The 16071-nt window shown below is 38.7% G+C and overlaps 1 protein-coding gene across 1 annotated transcript in view; it reads right to left on the bottom strand.

Moving 5' to 3' along the window:
* XIRP2 (xin actin binding repeat containing 2) overlaps positions 1 to 16071 on the bottom strand; it is a 51824-nt gene continuing 35753 nt past the window's right edge. The window contains exons 7-11 of the mRNA XM_069782955.1: positions 10184 to 10291; positions 9787 to 9859; positions 8977 to 9110; positions 2370 to 2503; positions 1 to 1388 (exon numbers count right to left, since the gene is read on the bottom strand). Of these exons, the coding sequence (XP_069639056.1) occupies positions 365 to 1388; positions 2370 to 2503; positions 8977 to 9110; positions 9787 to 9859; positions 10184 to 10291 (1473 nt within the window). The 3' untranslated portion in view covers positions 1 to 364. The remainder of the gene's footprint in view (positions 1389 to 2369; positions 2504 to 8976; positions 9111 to 9786; positions 9860 to 10183; positions 10292 to 16071) is intronic.

The raw sequence follows: 16071 nt of genomic DNA, 5'->3' as shown, positions 1-16071 counted from the left end.
TCATAATTCCCATGTTCTTTTGAATATGGGCTGCTGGAATTTTTAGTTATATCTACAGAGTCTATTAGACCACAGTTTAAAACCAGGTTGTCTTTTTTTAAGCAAAGATGTTTTCAGAGTGTCAGATAAAGTAGTATTTAAGTTTTTTGTCATATTTTGATTCTTCTCTAATGCATACCAACTCAGTATCAACAGGGAACGTTGTATTAGTTGACTCCTTTAAAACTAATGTGCTATTAGTACAAGACTTCTGACAAGTGGCATCTTTATTAAATTGAGCAAGACTATTAGAGGTAACAGCATCTTCATCTTTTGAGTTCTGTTCATCCAGTGAAACAGTTACACAAATATCATGAGAGCTATTCTAGTGATACTGTATCTCAAATATTTCTTCATTTCCAGACCGATTTTCCAGCTTTGCAAAGGCATGCTGCGATACAGTGCAAATTGCATGACTTAAGGCTGTCATTGGGTTAGATGTAGCTGAGAGAGTTGTTTCCTGCCTACAAATGTTTAGATGTGAAAAAGTGGCATTATTGTTATTGTTATTCAAGCAGAATTCTTTGTGATTCTTTTGTACTGTTACATCATCAATGTTAGTAACCTGTACAACTTCTGAATCATCGGTTTCATTAATTTTTTTCTCTTGCTCTTTCCCAGCACTATGCGCAATTACATTATCGCCTTCATTAGTATCCTTTCCACTTTCCTCCCTTTTCTGTGATCCTCCTGTTTTATTCAGCTTATCTTGCACGTTCCCAGCTTCCTCATCTTTTCCCTTATTTCCTTCTTCATTTTTCTTTGCTTTACAGGTATTTGTAGCTTCTTTTTCAGACAGAGAGCTAAAGGATGAGTGTTGATTTTGTTGTATATTTGCAGTGTTATTTTTATTTTGCTCTGTCTCAGCATTTTTTTTCTGAGGATCCTTTTTATTGCCCAGAGATTTATTTGTATGTAAACTAGAACCTTCTTGAGCAAAACCTTCTGGGGGCCAGTTTGGCTTATTTACTTTAGCCACTTCTTCAATAGAAAATGTTTTCTTAGGTGTTGTATTGTCTGTTGAAGGAGGCCATGTCATCTTTAATTTACCTCTTTCTGTGGATTTTTTCAGATTATTATCCAAAATATCAGGATGAGTACCTTCAGTACCTGAGTACAAGTCTTGATCAGTTTCTGTAATTGGTTTAGGATCAACAGGTAAACTATTAATGGGATTTGTTTCTTCAGCATGAATATTACCAACTGAGCTACATTGATCTTTCAATTTCCACAATTCTTTATGCTGCTTGTGTCCAAAACCTTCATCATAATTTCCTTTTGATTTGAAAAGTTGTTTAAAATGGGGTTTACAATATATTTTTCCATGGAGAGATGCATAATTTCCCAAGCTGCCGAATGGAAGAAAATTTGTTTTATACTTTTACATATCATAAACCTACTGTGAATTTTACACTTGACTTGATATGTCAAGTACCCTTACATGACAGTATATATAAAGAAAGGAAGAGCAAAAAGAGAGCAAATTCAATGTATTGGCCAATTCTGACCCCCTCCCCCCCCCAAAGTATCTAAAACCTTTAATTGCAAATTCCCATACAATTTCAAAGTAAAAATGAAGGAGAAGAGTCATGCTTTGCAATTTAAGAAAGAACATAAACTTATTCAGTTGTTGGACAGCATAGGCTTCAGACAGGAATGTTCTACAGCACTTCAGGCTTGTTGGGACCTTTTTCTTCATCATAGTAAAGACCCAATCCTCTGTTTTTCTACAAAATAGGTGGAGAAAATACAGTGCCAGTTTTCTTTGGCCTTTTTGCGAATTATAGAAATTTGCATTTATATTTGGATTCTGCTCCTAAATGAAGTAAAGGAGATGTGTGTAACTAACCTCAAAGGTGTTAAAATCAGAACTGTTAGCCTTTGCAGTCTGATAGAGCAATAAATACTTCATTTCATATAAAGGTTGCAAGAGTAGTTTGCTAATGCAGAGAACCATCATCATTCATTTTATGGATGAGGAAAAGTGAGAGAAAATTTGATCTGCATTCAGATGTCTTAAATTCCACCAAAGTTTCTGTATCTACTGCTTGTGGTTCATGAGCTCTACTGAAGGTCTGGAACAGTGAGTAGGAAGTAATATGCAGGAGAATTTGGAAGGTAGTGTGATGAAGCAGTTCTTTAGAGAATTTAAAGGACTTGTTCCATGTCATGGTAGAGATGTCAGTAGCGGAGAAGAAATGGGAGAGCCAGGTTACCTCCCTGTCAACCAAACATCCTACAGGCTGAATAGCCCAGTTGAAAATAATTTCACCAGCTGTATTTATATTCAGTTGCAGAGTTCTATGAGTGAACATGCAGTTACTTCTTACCTTAATTGACTGCCGCAGTGGTGACATCGGAAACACGATTTATGAAAATTCTGCTGGTCGGCAACCAGGCATTCCATTGGGTAAACCCTCTGTTGACAGAGTCTGCACGTTTCATTTTCCTGAATCTGCAGTTTCTAGAACCACATATTAAAAAGTTACAAGTTAGTTTAAGCCACATATTATGATTTATTTTTAACAGTCCATATGTTTTGTTAAAACTGTAATTTTCTTTATTCATTAACTGGTATCTCAGCTGTCAATTTTAGGGCTTCATTTTTGTTCAACTAACAGTAATGCTTTGAAAGTGAAAAACTACTCACCTTTCCCTTTTCAGAAATCCATATATTTGAAAGGACTACTCACTTCACTGCACCAGGTACAATATTTCCCATTTATTTGTAATAACTATTTATTTTGTGAAATGAGATAGGATAGTAAAAGGTTTACTGGTATAAGTGGAATTGAGTATAATGTATGTATAATCTTTGAGTCTACGATGTGATTTAGAGATCAGTAAACAAGGGCAGATGTTTGAAATTCTGATGAGGAAGTTTTGCTTAATCATGCCAGAAGCACATCAGGGAGTTCCACTTTTGTGGTAACCTGCAGACTGTACACTCATATGGTCCAGATATGCTATGGACGTAATTATTTGTGATTTTTACAATTTTCATTTTCAGACCTGATACTTTCTTCAGTTAATTTTTAAGACTGAGTTAGCTACAATTATATTAGTGAACTATATAAAATCCTTTCTTTTATGAAGTATAATTAATTATAAAGTAAACTAGTTCCCTGCAAAGTACAAAGCATGGATAGAAGGTTTATTTCGTACCAGTAAGGGGCAGAAGGAAATAATGGACAATCTGTTGGGCTTGGAAAAATGCATGCTGCTCTTCTGTCTTGATTTCTGAGTTGCTATGAAAACCGTACCAGCAGACAAAGACAAATAGGGTGCACCAAATAATTGCTTGTATAATATCTCCTTTGACAATAGGAATGCCCCTTGACATCAGCCGAAAATTTGGCCCCTTTCAGCATTCTGTCTGTTTCTGATTTGCCTGCTGGTATTGACTTTATAGCAATTCACAAATCAAGACAGAAGGTGATGTAGATTTCATAACTACAGCTTTAGTTGCCACATATCTCTAGTGCCCATAATGACAGCTGTGAAGAATGCTGAAAATTAAATATCTTCAAAATAATGTAGAACTTGCACAAAGAATAAACTACCAGTAAAAACAAACAAGCAAAAAAATCCCCCGAAGAATTGTTGGTCATGAATAGGAAGCATCAGATGTAGCCTCAGCTTAGTCCCCAGACAGGCGGACAAAGAGAGGGGCTGGGCAGGTGTGGAGTGCAGTGTTGCGGCCATGCCTCCCGCCTCGCTAGGCACGGACTGCTTGTGGTTGGCGGTGTGAGCCAAACATAAGGAATCAGCGTAATATTCTTAGGTACGCAAGTATTCTGAATGCAAAGAGGGAGGAGAGGAAAGGAAAGGCATGAGCTTTGTGATACAGAAAGGGATAAGGTAATTGGGAGGGGAAAAAAAGGTGACGTCTCCTGGAAAACTGTCTCGCTGGATGCTTATACTTCATTTAGTGGGGTAGTCAATAGTGTGCCTCAGAAGGCAACAGTCAAGAGAGGAGAAAAACAAAGAGAAAGAGGGAATTTAAGGGAAGTTATCCCGAAGTAACTTCCAGGACTGAATAGTGGAGCCAGTATTCATCTTCATGAAAATTAATGATGTATTGGGTGTCAGTGGCAAAGTTCTGGCAGCTGGGGGGCTGCAGAGGCAGCCTCTGTGAGGAGAGGCCGGGGCTGCCCTGTGCTGGACGCAGCCGGTTCCAGCTGGCTCCAGCGGACCCACGCAGGGCACAGCTGAGCCCCTCAGCCATGCTGGTGGTGCCTCCGGGAAAAGGTGTTCAGGAAGGGGCAAAATGGTGCATGTGCAGTGAGGACTGAGGGGAAAGAGTGTGAGAACAACCCCGTGAACACCAAGGTCAGAGAAGATGGAGGGGAGGAGGCACCACAGCAAAGATTCCCCTGCAGCCTGTTGAGGAGATGAGCAGAGCAGGTATTTCCCTGCAGCCTGTGGAGAAGACCACGCTGGAGCAGATATCCACACTGCAGCCCGTGGAGGACACCACACTGGAGCAGGTGGGTATTCCCAGAAGGAACTACAGCCTGTGGAGGGCCCACGCTGGAGCAGGGGAAAAGCGCGAGGAGGAAGGAGCAGCAGAGAGGAACTGGTATGGACTGACCCCAGCCCCCCCGTTTACCATTCCCCATCCCCTCTGTGCTGCTGGGGGCAGGGGGAGGAGGTAGAAGAATCAGGAGTGAAGGGGTAAAGTTGAGCCTGGGAAAAAGGGGGCAGGAGGGGAGGTGTTTTAGTGTTTGTTTCTCGCCATCTAAATTTATTTTAATTGCTAATAAATTTAATTTTACCCAAGTCAAGTCTATTTTGCCTGTGAAGGTAATTGGTAAGTGATCTCCCTGTCTTTATTTTGTCCCACGAGCTTTTTCGTCCTATTTTCTCTCCCTGCCTTGTTGAGGAGGGCGAATGAGAGAGTGGCTGGTTGGGGGTCTGGCAGGTCAACCCACCACACATGAACGGTCCTACAAAATCAGTGAGGGAAAGACTGGCTTACTGTTTGAAATCATAAATATTTACCAGACAGAAGAGATCCAAAATGAAATCCAGAGGCTTGACCATATAGAGAATTCAGTATTCTACTGGTACTGGTAACATGCTTACGTATACCAAGACCGTCTAGGATGTTTTTTCTTCACAGCAGCTCATATGGTGCTACGTTTTGGATTTGTGGCTAAAGTGTTGATAACACACCAATGTTTTAGCTATTGCTGAGCAGCACAGTGTCAAGGCCTTTTCTCCCTCCCACTGTGACCCCGCATCCCGCCCCAAGCGAGTAGGCTGGGGATGTGCAAGAAGTCGAGAGAGGACACAACCAAGACAGCTGATCCCAGCTGACCAGAGGGATATTACATACCATGTGACATCACACTCATCAGTAAAAGCTGAGGGAAAGGAGGAGGAAGAGGGGACGTTCAGAGCTATGGCATCTGTCTTCCTAAGTAACAGTTGTGCATGTTGAGGCCTTGCTTTCCAGGGAGTGGTTAAACATCTGCCTGCTGATGGGCAGTAGTGAATCAATTCTTTACTTTGCTTTGCTTGTGCCCCAGCTTTGCTTCACCTGTTAAACTGTCTCTACCTCCGCCCACAGGTTTTCTTGCTTTTTGCTCTTCTGATTCTTCCTCCCATCCCACTGTGGGGGAGTGAGTGAGCAAGCGAGCGACTGGGTGTGGACTTAGATGGCAGCCAACCCACCACATTAAGTATTTTGTTGGACTACCACCAGACTGTGCCTCATTTTACAGGCTCACAAGACACTCATGTTTAATTCTGCTTCTAGCATGAACAGAGGTAGCACCCTTCTCAGTGCACAGAGTTGGGAAACCAAAAGCAGAGCTTTCTGTTTAGGAGTTATGCAGGTACAGGAGCGTTCAGCTTTGTTCTGCCATTTTCATTGCCATTCAAGCATCAGCATTCTGTTCACGTATTTCAAATGGCTAAAGCTATGGTAACATCTGGTTTTCCTACAGGATCCCATCCATATTCAGTGCCCAAAATAGATGCACAAAAGGAGAACATTGATGTCCATCATGCAATAGCATATGTAATATTTTCTAAGTTTCAAATGCATAACTTTGCAATCTAAATACTAATTTAATATATTTTTTTAAGTAACACATACACCATGAGAAAGAAGGCATGTTTTATTTTCAATGTTTACTTCATATTCATATATAAATATTCATATATATTCACATACTTCATATATTTAAAAAGTTTACTTCAATATGAAACAAATAACAGGCTTAGCTTTTTGAGGGACACTGAGTGGCTCTACTCCTTAGTGATGTGAAACCTGGACGCTGACATCAGGTAAATGGGTTTGCTGCCTTAATTCAGACTAGGGCTGTATCAACTGTTAAAATCACCCAGCAGGAAATAGCAGAAAAAAATTTAAAATTGCATGTTAATTTGTAAACTGTCTTAGTAATTTTACTCAAACAGGAAACCCTTCAAAATGTAGTTCACTTTGTCTTAAGTCACATCTTGTGCTTTAATAAACTAAAAACAGATGAGCACAAAACATGACCATTATCTTATCTCTAGAGCTATTTTATGCAGGCAACATTTTACCTCAGTTAAGAGGATGTTGCATTAATTTTAAGCATGAGAAGTCAGGTGTATTCTGTGCACATTTTCTAGCATGTTAATATTTCTCAAATACAGCAGTAATGCTATTTTAATTTTAATATCTATTTTTAGTATCTTTTTATTTTGCTCTATATAATTCTTCAGGATAGCTCTTGTAGCGTTAATGCTCATAATGGTGGAAGAGATAGTAGCTAGAGGCTTTCACGACTGTTCCTGTGTCTTCAGCTTCTCGGCCTTCTGGTCTTCATGGACATCTATTTAAATTGCTACGTAGTATTTTTGTACTACTTGCGTATCATTGCCATCAAATTTGGAATCAGAAAGTGTGCTTTGCTGTGGTGTTACAGGGGCTGCTGCATCTTGTGCAGGACCTTGATCTTGCTGGTTTGAGTTTTGTGACGATGTTTCAGCTGGACTTAGTTCCCCTGACTCTTCTGTGTGCCAAGGCTGTGTTTCAACTGTTTTGCCTTGTGCACAGCACTGCTTGTGTTTTCCTCCACTGAGATTCCATGTACCACTTTAATTTCCACCAGGTCGTTGCTGGTCACAGGTTTCAAATGCAGCTGCTATTCTGCCATGCCTCTTTTCAGCATCTTCTCTATGGACAACTTCATTCTCCAGTCTTTGACCAAAGTTGTCTCTGGTAAGAGACAATGGCTGAGGTTCAAAATTTATGCTTCTCTTCACGCTTCCTTTAAGCTCTTTCAGCTCAGACCTCAGCTGCAACAAGTTAAGGACATCCACTGAGTTGAGCTGCCCAAGTTTATCCAGGTTCTGTGCTTCCAGCATGTGCCTCAGAGTCTTTACAGCACCACTAGAACCTTCTCGGATGTGAGTTTCATCTGATATTTGTTCCTCATTGTGATAATTTTTATTCATAGAGTCTAGTGGCTGCATGTCAAACATCCACGTGACTGCACAAATAGCTCCTCTAACTAATGCAAGAGCCTTGTCCATAGTTCCTGCGGAGATCGGAGCACGTGCACGCAGTGCATCAAGAGGCTGGGTCTGAAACATCCAGGCTATGTATTTAACATTTCCAGCTGCAGTGGTTTCCTGGTCTGCAATGCTTCTAGCTTTGTCTGGGTCTGGAGGGTCATCTTTAATTGGAATGAAAGGCTGGTTCTCAAAGACCCATCTTGTAGAGAGGACCTCTCCTCTCCAGATTTCATGCCACTCTAAGCATTGTTTTTCTGGTCTTGTGAGCATCTGAATAATGAAGGCAAAGCCATATCTAGCCTGCTGCACATCTGACATCATGCTCCATGTTTCAGATTCACCAGATAAAATATTAGAAGTTTCATTCAGATAATGTTTCTCTAAGCATTTTCTTAATTGTGAGTGGAAACGTGTGCATAAACATCTTGGTTCACATAAATTGCTTTGCTTTGAGTACAGATCTGGGGAGACAGTGGGCTGTGTTGGAGAGCTGGACAATTCAGTGGACTGGGAAGTTGCTGTCAAGGAAAACTTTTCTGTGCTTCCATATTCATGGGATCTGAAGCAAATCATTGCAGATGTAGCAGTTCCTTCCTGTTTTTCCCTTGGTGTAGAAGTTTCCTGTAGTCTGCTTTCTGAAGTAGTAGCAGTAGAAGATGAACTAACTGTTGAAGGCAATGTAATTTCCTGGTATGTATTTTCCATCTTCAGGGAAAAAAAGGGTTTGTTTTGTCTTTTTTTAAAGTAGGGTAACATAAAACAATTTTTCTATTCTTCACAAAAGCTATTTCTGCAAGGATCCAAGCAATAGGATTATAATAAGATCTGGAAAGACACAATCCATCAGCTATTGCTCAAAAGGCATAAAACCAATCTTTTGAACTAAGAGCTGTGCTATTTGCACCATAGAATATATGTGAAAAGAAATGCAGAATTCATACAAAATGCAAAATGATGATTGAGCAGTCTTGGAGGTTTTGCTGCAACAAATGCAGACTTTGCATTATAAGCATAATGTGAAGTTATGCAGTAGCTTATGCTCATTTTCATTTCTTCTGAAAGTGACATTTTCTATGCTTCTGAGAATCTGTGGTGACAGAAATTATACATATTTACAGATTCAAAACAGGGAAAAAGGAGACTATTCAGCAGAAGAGGACAGGTCTGCAAAAATTTTTATAAAGGTCTACTTTTAATTGTGTTTGTCACTTACTGTAAGTACTTGTTGAGCCTTCTAACGTACTTCATATTATGTTATGTGCACTTAATTCCTAAAGTCCATATATTCCCACCACTTTCGTAGGTTACATTTTTAATCACAGTTAGTCAAAATAGAAATTCAGACTGCATAATGGACCAATGTCTTAACTTCATCACTTCTAATTTGCATAAAGAAAGATCCTTCATATTAAAAACACAGACCTTTACTTCTTTTGCAGGTATTGCAGTCTCTCTGTCAGTGTGAACAGCCTTTTCCTGAGCTGTCCTTTCAATCTGCTGTTTTAAAATCTGTGTTACAGTCTTTGGGAGCTCTTCGTTCTGAGCTGCATTGATTACTGCAATGGGAAGAAGAATAACAAAGATAATTTTTCTTCCACCCAGCATTTTATGAAATTTGCTTTATCAGTGAATTATAAAATATTATTACATTAGAAAAATTGTAGTTAGCCTTGCAGAAGTTTAGAGACTCACTTGATCATGAACAGAAATCCATGGAGAGAATGACAGAATAGTTGTTGAGGGACACATTATCACCTACTGTTTTGCCGTACCTGAGTGGTGTGGCAGGGCTAAAGGTTGACTGGGGTCTGTGGGAGAATATAATGCGTGAATTCTACTACCAGTACTAAACTGCAGCAGCATCAGTGTTTTAGCACTGTGGTCATATTCTGCAAGGCTATTCAGTTCAGCTATAAATTAAACCTTTCTCATCTACAATTTTGTATATAGATGGGCTAGTGTTTGCCTATGTTTTCAGACAATTCTTCAGGTCCCCAGTTCTTTCAAGCAACTGAGTGCATATTTTAAACCACCTCCTTTTGCAAAAGCCATCTCTCCATACTGAATTCTAAACTTGTTTTTTAAGTCCCATTGAATTCAATGAACGTGCTTTGCTGAGAATTCGGAGTGATGTGCATTTTCATGTTCATATGCTAAGAGTGGTACATCTGTGCGAGTAAAGACATCTGCCATTGCTCCTTTGTGAGCCTTTATTCTCATGCCACTTCTTACCTGTTTCATCAGTGTGCTGAGTGAACGTAGAAGGCATTTTTATCTCATGAGTAACTTGCTCGTGATGAGAAACCTGTGCACAAAACCTTCACTTTACTACAGGATTTAGTGCAATATGTTAAGAATTTCCCATACTTCTGCAAGTGTATTTAAAATGTTACATCAAAGAAAAATATGAATGGAAACTTAATTACCATGTTAAAACAATAATAAATTAAAAACATTTAATAAAACACCTTTAAAAAAATTGTTATGCACTGCCTAATGAGGGAGGCTATCAGCAGAACATCCAAATCTTGGTGTACCAAGTGGTAAAGGAGGAAGAAGCAAAGCAGATAGATATGTATCAGCATCAGTATAATTGTCCAATGACATGATTATTAGTTGATACAGTTACCTCTTGTGTTTGAGAGGTTTCTGTCTGACTTTCTTTGGAGGTCATTTTATTGCACTCAGCTTCCCTGATGCTGCTTGATACCGCGTGCTGACTGCCACTTGATGTTTCCTAAAGGCAAATAAAAATAATTGCACATTGACAGCTAATAGTAAATTGGATTTTTCTTTTTTTTTTTTCCCTCTGAAGGGCCTTCACAAATAAATTCTAATGTAAGTGGTGTAACTAGAACAGTCATTTTACAGCAGAGTACTGTTATTATTATGATTGATATTTGTTGCCATAAAAATTGGAACAGGGTTTTTTATAACACAGAAGATGTCAAGTCATTTCTGTTACTGCAGCCAGACTTTGACCAGCAGATATGGAAAGCTGCATGAATAGGTACAATGTATAATTAGACTGGAAGGGGACGAAGGTGACTAGGAAGACTGGTTCTGGCTTTACGTGCTATGCCATCAACTTGTTACCTATCAGTGGGCATGAGGCTAATGCAACTTTGTGAAAGGAAGTATAATAATATGTCTACATAAGAGATGCTGACTTCCTGCATATGCTTTATACAGCTTTTCCAATGCAAAAATCATGCTGAATTGCAGTTGTGAAAAATATGACCTATGGGCTAATCAGAAGATCCTATAAAATATACAGGCTAGCATTGTGTCTCCAAGTCTGACAACTGCAGTGTAATAAACAGAGCACATTGTTGAGAGTTTAAAGCACTGTACAAGATACTTGTGTAAACTAATTTCTGAGGTTATCTATGTTTAGTTTGACTCCAGATTCTGGTGGTGATTTGTTCTCTTATTTAAAGCCTGTCACAGAACCCATGTTACCTCACATTACCTCTGTTCATGGAGTACTTTGAGATTTAGTGAGTAGAAGAAATAAATCCTAAGGATTGATATTATTATGATAGAAGTACTGTGCTTCCTCTGTCTTGCACACTAGTATGCTCACAGAGACATCTAACAAATAATTTCACTCATGTCAAATTAAATTTTCGTCTTCCTTTGTGAGAAGGAAGCTTGCCTATTAGTTTCTACTGATAATAAGCTTTAAAATGGAAGGATCTTCTGGTCCCTCCAGCAAGAGCTTCCCAAGTGTTCAATGTAATGTAAATGGAGGCAGCACTGTGTTTCTGAGATTGCTACTATACATATAGTGCAACAGAGAGCTGTAAGCTTCCTGCATCTCAAATCCTGGCACCTCCTTGAAATCCAGCTAGTTATGGGGCAAGAAATTAGCTCTCTCCCTTAGTCATCCCATGACAAAGCATATATTTATGGGATTTATTCCACCTTCAAACTAAGGATGCGTACATTGCTTGCATCTCCACTAACATTTCTGCTGAATGGGGAGCATCGACTGCCTGGCCCATAATTTCTACCATATAGCAGGCAGCAAGGGCTCAGGTTCTATGGCAGAGAAACAATAAGCATCCCCTTGGTGGGCTTTAGGAATTCTCTTCCACCTCTGTGCTGCCTTATCATCTGTTTCAACTATAAGATGAATTAAAATCGTAAGAACAAAAGGTAGAATAAATTTTCTGGTTACTGGCCCAGTAACAATTTAGTGTGTTACCAGTATCAAAATTAATCCTATCTACTGCAAAGTTTGAACTGTCAAAGTGAGGTGAGGCTTGAGGAGAGCAAGTCAGAGCATGGTTTACTGTTGCACGTTCTGTACATGTAACAGCTGTGAGGGAGCCGGACATGAGGTGACGTAGAGCTAACCCCATACCAAGTTGAAAAGAGGCAGTTCAAACAAAATGAAGTGCAAATTTTTTCCATCTATTCTCTGTTTAATGACTGTGTAGGTATATGTATAATATGCCTTTTCATTTTATAAGGATATGCTTTTCAATATATTTATGCATATATATGCTTTTTTCATTTAAGATATGCTTTTCTGTTCTAATGTGCATGTTTTAGATATGTAAGTCAAGCTCTCATTACTGGAAAAGCTCATTCATGAGACACAAAATATGTTCATGATAGTCATTATGTGTCCTTTGAATGGTGTGGGGCATTAAAAAGGAATATAATTAGGCTTAATGTAGTCATGAAGCAAATCTAATCTGAATGTCACTACTGCTTTATTGCTGTAACTTTGGTACTGCTTATGAAGTAGTTGCCATATTGCAAAAGATTATAATTGTTTAATGCGACAGCTATGGCTGTCTAAAATGCAGCTTAAATGTTATGGGCCAGATTTTGACAATATAATTACATGGCCTTGCTCTGGGCGTGCAGGGAGGAAGAGAGACTTGGAGGTTCTCATTATTTTGTGTGTCTGTCAAGATGGCTAATGGAAATTCTAGTGACAGAGGGTAAAATGATGCTTGTTTATTATTCCAAACAAATGGACAGCAGGAAGACCTGTGGTTTCTGTAATAACTCTGTAATAACCAACTGTTGCATATAGAATAGGATATCCTGTAGGTAGGTTTAATTTAGTCTACCCCATTAGAGTTTGTGGCATGTTTTGTAGACCCCATAGGTTTTGGAGAATATTCTGCAGAATTATTTGATGGTCTGCATGGGATAAAGTTGCTCTTATCTTATTAAGCAAGGTAAGTCATGCCTCTAATGCGGGACTGCAGCTGAAGATCATGATCTAGATTTACTACTAGTGAAGAGTTATACTTGTGGGAACTTGATGCCTTTATTTGTTTCTGTGGAATACACAATTCCTGCCGTACTGTACGTTATTAAATCAAGCAAGGTTATTTGATCAACCAGTTCCCACATTGTGGTGTCAGGAAGAAACAGCTCCCCTCCAGCTGTGCAGGGCAGGAGGACAGACAGAGAACTCAAAGTCATTTTTGGCGGCAGGAGTGCAAAGACAACTATTATGGTTGCTTTTCCCATGGCCCAAGAATCACCCTTCAATTACTTTTTGTTTATTCTATTCTATTCTATTCTATTCTATCATGAGTGAACTTCAGAAAACACTGTCAGCTGGATGATTGTTGGCATGCTGCTATCTCACAAACGGTTTCTTACTGTCATTTTATTTCAGATTTTCATCACCTTCCATTCTCTTCCATTTGTTTCAAGTCACCCTTTATGGAGTCTGCTGGCCTTCCCATGCATATCTGTATGGTAGTTAATACAGAGGGTATAGTGTCCTGTTGTGTCTCTGGATAATAAGTCATTTTAATCTAAAACAATACTATTTAAAAAATAAAGATGTAGATCTGAGAGTAAGTCTGTATATGTTTTGTTAGAGGAGTGCATTTTTATGTAGGTATTCAGATTCTGTTACTGAAGAACTGTAATTGCTACATGCATTTTATATGTTAGTGGCCCATACATCAATTTTAGTGCCTCTGCGCTGCAATAATTTAGATAAAATTCTTGTTGCAAAATGTGCCAAGATTTGAATTTTCAGTAACTGGTTCTGTGTATTTTAGACCAAGTTTTGCTTTTTTGTGTTGACATTTTTGCAGTTTCCTTCTGTTCTGACAACAGACAAAACATACTTTCCCTTTCAAAAATAAAATTGCTTTGAGGCTCAGAATATATATGCTATGTTATATGCATATGTACATTATGTATACCATTCTATATATGTATATATTGTTCAAGGGGATCAAATGGGCCAAAAGCTTGTCCAAGCACAAGAAAACCTTTTACTCGCTCACACTTGAAGAATATTGCTTTTAGTTGAATGGTACATTATGGTCATCATATAAGCTCTGCAGGAAGTTGGCTAATATAATATCATTATGTATTGGCAGGTTTAGAACTTACTGTTCTAAATGATCAGTATGTAGAAAATTGCAGTTCCCTCTAGGCAGCAGTGGAAGTAGATTGTGAACCTGAAGTTTCAGTTACGAAATTAGTAACAATAGAATGACTGATGATGTACTTGGTGTGGATCTTAATTTCTTCTTCCAAGCTATGCTTTTTTACCTATTTATGTTCTTATCATGGTATCATCTGTGCATCAGCACTGTGAGAGTCTTCCAGAAATTTCTTCTAAGAACTTCACTTATCTGCACTTCATCTCTATTATTTGTCAGCCTTGCTTAGTTGTATGTATATACTTAGGGTGTTTTGGGCAGTATATGGAAGGTTTTCATAAAAAGATAAGTTTTTCATCATTCACTAACATTGTCCCATTATTCAATCTTATTCTCTGTGATCGCTAGAAAATTGGTAATTGCTACACTAGCAATCATAGAAAATTTGTCTGGAATGACCCTCAATGAAGGAGGTGGAGCTATACCTGTGTGATTCCTGACACACAATACTATATGGTTGAGTGAATATCGGATACTTTCACTATATTCCACTCATCCTTCCTATGCAGGAGGTTCAGCTCACTCGCCAGAAATGGCTTGTTTCTGACACTGGGTAGTGAGACTTTGTCTGAGCAGCTAGCTAGCTGAGCTGGTGTAGCAAACCACTCCAGGCCGGCATTTGCAGAATGATAACACCGAAGCTCATGACCTCTTCTCAGTTTGGTGGCTGACGATAGAAGGTGCTCATGATGCCAGTGGTCAAATTAAAGACCAGGTCTCTAAACAAACTCTGTTTGAGTTTGTGAGCACGTGGCAATTCTGTGATCAGTTTTCATTGCTGCTCACCATTCTGGACAAGAGTTTAGTGCACCCTATGGGTAATATGGCACCTTTCACAAGGAACCACTCTCCCTTACTATGAAGAAAGCTATGAGTGATGGCTGCTGCCTGAGAAAAACAGAAAGATAAATAGTTATTATTTGCATATTTGATGTCAGTATTTTGAATGAAAAGCCATGCACTCCTTATGCAAAAATTGAATATGTAGTAAAGTGTTCAGCTATTTAGATTACTGTTTAAAAACCAAATTGCTTCTTTATTTTAGCTTGGATTAATAGTTTGCATTTATCCAGATCTGGATATCTGTCTTCAAACTACATGATTTCTCTGGTTTGCCCCAGGATTGATTCAGTGACCTTGAATAATATTTCAACTACCTAAGTGTATAATCCCATTTTCCATGAGAGTGCAGTTATGTTAGATAGAAATGGGATTTTATGGTCTTGCAGTAAGTTATTTAACCTAAATTTAAAGATTGTTCCATATAGTCTGAGTGATTCTATTTCTTGTGAACGTGACTTATTTCTGCTGATGATTTGAGAGAGCCTCCTCAACTAGCCACAGAGGGGAAACACATGGACAAGTATGCTTAGAGGTCGCATCTTTGTTGAAGAAATGGAACCATCATGGTGGCTTTGTGGAGAACTAGACATCACTGTTAGGACAGGGAAAATGCATCTTCACATCACAGAAATAAAATTATTTGGTTCTGAGTAAGAGAAAGTCACATAATTTCTGTACACAGTTCTGCATTTCTTCATCCAGATAAATGGCAGCTAAGTTGGACCACATCATCAGAAAAGTACGTGCATAACACTTCCTATTACCAAGGATTATGCTCCGCTATGATTACGTCCAACTCTGGGATTTTTCTGCTTAGTTAGAAATGCTTAAATACATCTGCAGCAAACTGTGTCTTCTCCCCTACAAACTGGAGTTTTGCTTGTTGTCTGTGCAAATTGTTGATATTGGTATTGATGTGTAAGAAATGAGAGATGACTGGTAGATATGATGACACTTATTTAACATGAAAATGAACATGAAAATGAACCTATGGCAGAATGTTGATGTGTCCTGTTCTACAAAGTTGGAGAGCAATATTGCTTAAAAATCTCTCCAAGAAGTGCAGGATGGTAAAGCAATTTACTGTGCCATTACTGGTTTTCAGAGTGCACAGGACAGATTGTGCAATGTGTTTTATTATAGGGGATTTCGCATAGTCCAAAATCATTATCTCCTACAACAATTTTTCATGGTATATGCTAATGAAGTAATAAAATGTAAAGACCTTTTATCTAAA

This window comes from Haliaeetus albicilla, chromosome 4 (genome assembly GCF_947461875.1).
Source record: "Haliaeetus albicilla chromosome 4, bHalAlb1.1, whole genome shotgun sequence".
Taxonomy (NCBI): Eukaryota; Metazoa; Chordata; class Aves; order Accipitriformes; family Accipitridae; genus Haliaeetus; species Haliaeetus albicilla.
The sequence above is the reverse complement of the archived record's forward strand: the minus strand, read 5'-3'. Positions and strand labels throughout refer to the sequence as shown.